The 6,940-nt window shown below is 41.1% G+C and overlaps 1 protein-coding gene across 1 annotated transcript; it reads left to right on the plus strand.

Annotated features, from left to right (window-relative positions):
- Positions 1-2,247: 2,247 nt before the first annotated feature.
- Positions 2,248-2,802, plus strand: LOC147632363 (dirigent protein 6-like). Its single transcript, XM_086806955.1, has one exon. The coding sequence runs from the start codon at positions 2,248-2,250 to the stop codon at positions 2,800-2,802; it is 555 nt and encodes a 184-aa protein (XP_086663081.1).
- Positions 2,803-6,940: the final 4,138 nt, after the last annotated feature.

Below are 6,940 nucleotides of genomic sequence, written 5' to 3' on the forward strand. Positions count from 1 at the left end.
GGTTTAAAGGGTTGTTGGATGCATTTTGGAAGTCCAACAAGGGTCAAGAACAATGAATTAGCTTGCTGGAATTTTCTGTAAATTCATTGTGGATAGCCCTATATCCTTGGGTTTTGGATGCTTAATGTTTGGAAGCTACACAAGGTTCTTATGCCATTATGGGGTAGACGTTATGGCTTGTTTTGAAGGCTTCTAGGGTAGTTTATAGCCATATACATGTAATTTTGGCTTCCCATACATGGTGTGAGCATGAGCTTGAAGCTTGACATGAGTCCATTGACATATACTCCATCCATGTGGATTGTGGCTGTACATACCAATGGTTTTGAGGACGAAACCTCTTGGGTGGGAATGGTTTGTAAGAAAGTGAATGGTCTCATATGAATACTGGGCCTAAGGCCAATGGACCATGCCCATGGACAATAATAATTATAGTGTGAAAGGGGTGGTCATCTATATATACCAACATAGGCCATAATTGGGGGCTAACTGGGATAATCACTTTCCTAATGGAAATTACCCTTTCTTTTCCTAATCATAGACTAATATCTTTTATCTTTGCTAATCTTTGCTTAATCCATGTTTTCTAGGCTAATCTAGTCTAGCTACTTTCTTTCATTAAGTGCCTAAGATCGAGAGAGAGAGAGAGAGAGAGAGAGAGAGAGAGAGAGAGAGAGACCTTGACAATGCAAGGGGAAAAAGAGAGACACCTGTGACAAGGCCAAGGGGAGGAGAGAGAGAGAGAGAGAGAGAGAGAGAGAGAGAGAGAGAGAGAGAGAAGAAGAAGAAGAGAGAGAGAGAGAGAGAATAATATGAGGTGAGAGACAAAGAAAGGGAGGGAGATATAGTGGGAGATGAGGTGTGTGTGTGTGTGTGTGAGAGAGAGAGAGAGAGAATGACATGCCAGTACATGCAAAGAAAATAATAAAGACAAACATACTAGTAAGAGAGGGAGAGAGAGATGGTAGACAAGGAAAGGAAGAGAGAGATGGTAGACAAGGAAAGGGAGAGAGAGAGAGAGAGAGAGAGAGAGAGAGAGAAGAGAAGAGATATGCTAGTAAATGAAAGGAATAATAAAAGAAAAATAGTAAAAGAGGGAGAGAGAGAGAGAGAGAGAGAGAGAGAGAGAGAGAGGGAGAGGAGGTGCAAGGGGAGGGAGGAAAGAGAGACGCCCTTGACAAGGCAAGGTAAAAATTTTTTGGAATACACAACATGAAGAACTAATATAACCAAACACGCTTATTTGTTTTCATCTTTTCTATATATTATACTCATAGTTTGATTCATATTTGTTTTCTATATATTATACTCATAGTTTGATTCATATTTCTTTTCTATATATTATACTCATAGTTTGATTCATATTTGTTTTCTATGTATTATGCTCATAGGTGAATACTCAGATTTTATTGTAGGTGCATTAAATAATGCCGTTGCTGATGTGGCATTATTTAACGCAAGACCCTAGGTACCCCTTGCACGTCTCACCACTCTCCACCTCGCGACCGCCTCCACATCCCTTCCTCTCCATGTCTTTCCATTCTCCCGCTCGCCCACCTCCCGATCTCATGCTCGTCGACTGTCCCTCCTCCTACTCCACGTCCCTCTCTCCTCCTCACCAACCACCTTCCACATCTTTCTCCCCCTCAATCAACCTCCAAAACCCACCCCACTCAACGTGCCCAACAAGCACCGCCACTTCCTCCTCCTTATGGCTCGGCGGAACTCAAAGAGAGAACAGTCCATCGTCAAGGACCTTGGTCTAACACAGAGAGCGGTTAGGCATACAACATGCAGGAGCAAGCACGAGAGAGACCGTGCGGAAACCCCACACAATGTGGCTATGCATTCTAAAGAAAAGCAATCAAACTAATAATCACCCGAATTATGAGGGTTCCCTATTCCTCAAAATAATTAATTAACCACAAAAAGAACATTAAGCACACAAATTAATTGATGCCCACAAAAAAACGTTTTGGGGCCTTATTGCTCGTAGCTTGATGCTCCTTTCATAGTAAGCACAACCAAACAAAAACCCACTAGCGTTGACGGATTGGCCGGCCCAATTTGCCGGCTTTGTACTTTATATATAGTATATATATATATATATATATATGGGAGCCTACTGCACATCGTATCAAGTCCTCCTTAGATTTCCCAAATATTAATAATTTTCCTGTAGGCTGATCAAGCGAGTTACTCTTGTGTGATCACCGCTGTATTCAAAAGCCCCCAGCTACCAGCAATATGGCCAGCCGCTGGCTCCTCGCATCATGCCTGCTACTGGCGCTGATCAGCTTCAACGCCACGCCGGCGTCTTGCCACAACAAGAAGATCAAGGCCGGCCCGTCCCACTACAGATTCTACCTCCACAACACCGTGTACAGCACGGCCGTGAATAACACCTACTTCACCTCGGTGTACAGTTCTCCCCCTCCGGGCAACTTCTCCAACCCCTTCTCCTTCGGCGTGGTGACCACCTTCGAGGCCCCACTGACGCTGGGCGCCTCCAACCGCTCGGCGTCGGCTGGGGTGGCGCAGGGCTTCTACGTGCTGGACAGCCAGAAAGGCTTCGTGCTCTTCCACACCTTCACCGCCACCATCGACGACGGCACCTACAAGGGCACCCTCACCATCATGGGCCAAATCGTGGAGGCCCAGGAAGTGCGCACCCTCACCGTCGTTGGCGGCACCGGCGACTTCCTCCTCGCGCGCGGCCTCGTCACCAATCGCCTCGTCGAGATTGTGCCGGTTATGCCTACCCGATGGATCCTCTCCTTTGATCTCGACCTCTACTACTAGACCACTTGTACCTGTCTTCCTCAATAACTCATTGCTTTTTTCACAGTCTTCCTCAATAACTCACCTTAGGCCTTGCTTTTTTCTTTAATTAAAAACCAAGAACCTATAAGGCCCTGCCACATTTTCTAGACGCCACCAAAACATCAGTATTCTTTATTCTTCTAATTATGATCTCAAATGCCTAGTCAAGTAAAAGAAGTACATTTACATCAAGTGAGCTTCTCAACATACATTCCCAACACCTCCAGGTTTCATATCAGAGCACTGCTAGAAAAAAATGTTTTTTTCAACCCTTAAAATTAAAGGCAATGCGTAGGCTTATTTAACTGGGTTTAGACTTGAAAATCACTACAAATCGTACAATTGCCAGGATTTATAACTAAAATATGCAAATTTCAACCATTAAGATTAAAGGCAACATGAAATTTCAGCCCGCGATTTCTAAGTTTCAGCCGGGAAAATTACACTACGAACTGGGTTATGTGAGCACCGAATCAGAGCATGAAATACAACACTAAACTACAACTTTTGATTCATGAAAATAAAAAGGGGTGCCCACTAGGCGTGTTTATTTTTAAACAAGAGTACAGTACATAAACGTGCATGTGTTCAAGACTCGTTAGGTGTATAAAACTAAACGTCTTTTTATCTCGTGTGCCCCTTGTTGAGGGCATCCTATATAGCTCCTTACAACCTCCTATTAAGCCTTGAAAATCTTCAAGCCACTTTGATACTTTGGTTCTAGACTTGGTGTAGGAACATCTTTGTTTAGTCCTAATCATTAATCCCAACACACATCAGCTAAATATTTCATAATCTATGCAAGAGAACAAGATTCACCTAACGTGAATCTTTCCCAGGCAAAAAGGAATCTTCTAGGTATCTATCTTGTCCCTTCTCCGAACCCTATCGTGTTACATATCAATGGATAGCTTTTGAAGAGTAGAATCTAAATATGTGAGGTCCGACAAATTTGGAGTTCATTTGCAAAAATTTTATCCGGTGCCTCTTTTTGGAGGGAATATTCCGGTCAAACTTCCTTACAAGGCCCAAAAATGACCTCAAAAAATTCCTAATGTGAATCAAATCCATATGTCTATGAGTCTATGTTAAGATCCATGGGCCCAATATCAACAAAAAGTCTATCCCACAACTGGAAGCATCATCCTCCACATCACTAGCATCCTCTATTTGCTTCATCATCTTGGACGTGGAAAGCATCTACTTGATTAGTAATTGTGGTGGTGTCTATTTTCCTTTTGCTTCTCCGCATCTTGATCTGCTTCCAGTGAGGACCAATTAATTTGTATGACATGACTAGCATCTTTTGATGCATTTGCTTCATCATCTTGGACCTAGGAACTATCTACTTGATTGGTAATTAGATGTTGTATCTACTTTTCTCCTTATTCATCTAAATCTTGATCCATCTACATTTGATCTACTTCCATCATCTTATCCATAAGCTTCTTAACCTCCTCATTTTGAAATATCATTTTTTATTGATGAGCAATTTGTATGATGTAGCACCACTTAGTACCATTTAGGCTTGGTTCAAACATAATCTATTTAGAGGAACCTGAAGAGAATAAATTACATATACAAAAAGAGTGTTTATTACCAGATTCACTTGGAATTTGTTTGATGGTTACCTATTCACAATGTTGAGGTAGCACAAATGTGCTTTTTTTATCTTACCAAATCTTGGTAGAGTCAATTGCCATAAACCCATTTGGATGTCTGATGGTTGTGCATGAGGACCTCGACATACCACTTTGAACCACTTGACATTCAACATATGAATTTTTGAAGTTATTAATTGAACCTCCAAGATGTTTTGAACTGTTCCATTTCAATCAAGCTTGTCGATTACAATAATAGTATCTTGCACACTTAGTCAATTTTGATCTTGCTACGTTAGATGTGTATATCTTCCTTCATATCACATCACTAGCATCCTCTATTTGCTTCATCATCTTGGACGTGGAAAGCATCTACTTGATTAGTAATTGTGGTGGTGTCTATTGCTCTCTCTGACTTTCTCTGCATCTTGATCTACTTCCCGTGAGGACCAAATAATTTGTATAATGACTAGCACCTTCCAATACATTTGCTTCATCATCTTGGACATAGGAACCATCTACTGTATTAGTAATTAGATGTTGTATCTACTTTTGTCCCTCTTCATGTGAATCTCGATCCATTTATATTTGATCTCCTTCAATCACCTCATCCATGAGGTTCATAACCTCCTCTTTTTGAAATATCATTTTTGATTGATGAGCAATTTGTATGATGTAGCACCACTTAGTACCATTTAGGCTTGGTTCAAACACAATCTATTTAGAGGAACATGAAGAGGATTAATTGCATATACAAAAAGAGTGTTTATTACAACCTTCACTTAGAATTTGTTTGATGGTTACCTATTCACAATGTTGAGGTAGCACAAATGTGCTTTTTTCATCTTACCAAATCTTGCTAGAATCGACTGCCATAAACCCATTTGCATGCGTGATGCTTGTGCATGAGGACCTCGACATACCACTTTGAACCACTTGACATTCAATATAAATTTTTTTGAAGTTGTTATATGAACCTCCAAGATGTTTTGAATTGTTCCCTATTAATCAAGGTTGTCGATTAGAATAATAGTATCTTGCACACTTACTCAATTTTGATCTTACTCATTAAAATTTACCATGATTCTAAAATCTCGGGTTGTTCTCTTTGAACGTATATGTCTTCCTTCATATCACATCACTGTTGAAGACCATGTACTACCATAAACAATATGCACAATATATATACAAAAGTTAGATATCAATGTAAGACCATATCATTCGTAGGAAGTGAAGGAGATACACTTTCATGAGGGTTGCATCCTTATACATATTCTCATTCCTCATTCGTTATCATTTCTCCATTCCTTTATGCTTGGTTCATTCCCTCATGTAGCCATTCGATATCACAATCTTTTGGAAGTAGCTCTAGGTTTTTTGGATTTGACAACACTCTGTGGTGTCTCTTAAATTCCCCTCTCCTTAATTCATGCCCTTTTTACCTCTTCATAAATTTCCACCCACTTGGCCCTCGCACTATTGCCACTAGAGTGGGGTCGCATGAGGCTGTCGCATGTTGGGGGGATGGCATTTCGGATGTGAGTTCGTCTATTGTGTGGAGGGGATATGAGTAGGCCATGCTATAGGAGCTGGAGGACAAGGAGTAGGCAAAGTTGAAGGAAGAGGGATAGAAAAAGTGTGGAAGAAAGATGGGTAGGGAAGTTGTGGAAGGTAGACTGGTAGGCAAATTGGAAGGGAGAGGGGTAGGGAAACTAATGGGATGCATGGAAATGCATGATTGTGGGATAGATAAAGTCTCTGGCAGCACATAATAAAAGGTGGGCGATACACCCAAGCCCTTCCATGTGCTATATTATCCTCTAGTGGTGGCCACATCTCTAAAAATTAATAACGCAAGGATGAGCACAGATCAGAACTTAAGACGAGGAGTAGTGTTGCACCGAGCAGCAGCCTAGTGGTGGCAAAAGGCGCTAGCAACCCACCCCCACATCGTGAACACCACCTCGGTATCACACGTGTGGAGGTGGTGAATTGTAACCACTTAAGAGTTGTTGCCAACAAGAACAAGAAGACTCAGTGTAAAAGGGCAACTGGTCTCTACAGATAGTGACGAGGGTTAATTCAGTGTTAGGCAGGAAGAGAGATAGATGCTCAGATAGATGGAATGTATAAAGGGTGCACTCGTTGTATGCTCTTAATAACTGATAGTTGACAATTGTGTCATGAAGCTTGTTATAGTATTAGTACTCAAGAAATGTTAGTCTATAATGGGAAATTAGTCTGTATTAGTCTGAAATTCTTCTAGAATATAACTAAGAGCAAGCTTGTCATTTCATCGTTGTTCTGAGTTGTTCTCTACATTATGTGGATTAAGTCTGTAGTGTCTATGTTCTGCTGAGCATGATGTCTATGTATGAGAGAGTGAGTGAGATAGTTAGTAGATAGATGCAAAGTGAGTGAGATAGTTAGTAGATAGATGCAAAGTGAGAATTGAGAGAGTGAGAGTGAAGGTTTACACAATAGAGTACTGTTCTGTGTGTCCCGATGACCATTTG

Source organism: Cibotium barometz, chromosome 13, assembly GCF_041138505.1.
Source record: "Cibotium barometz isolate CiBa-2024 chromosome 13, ASM4113850v1, whole genome shotgun sequence".
NCBI lineage: Eukaryota > Viridiplantae > Streptophyta > Polypodiopsida > Cyatheales > Cibotiaceae > Cibotium > Cibotium barometz.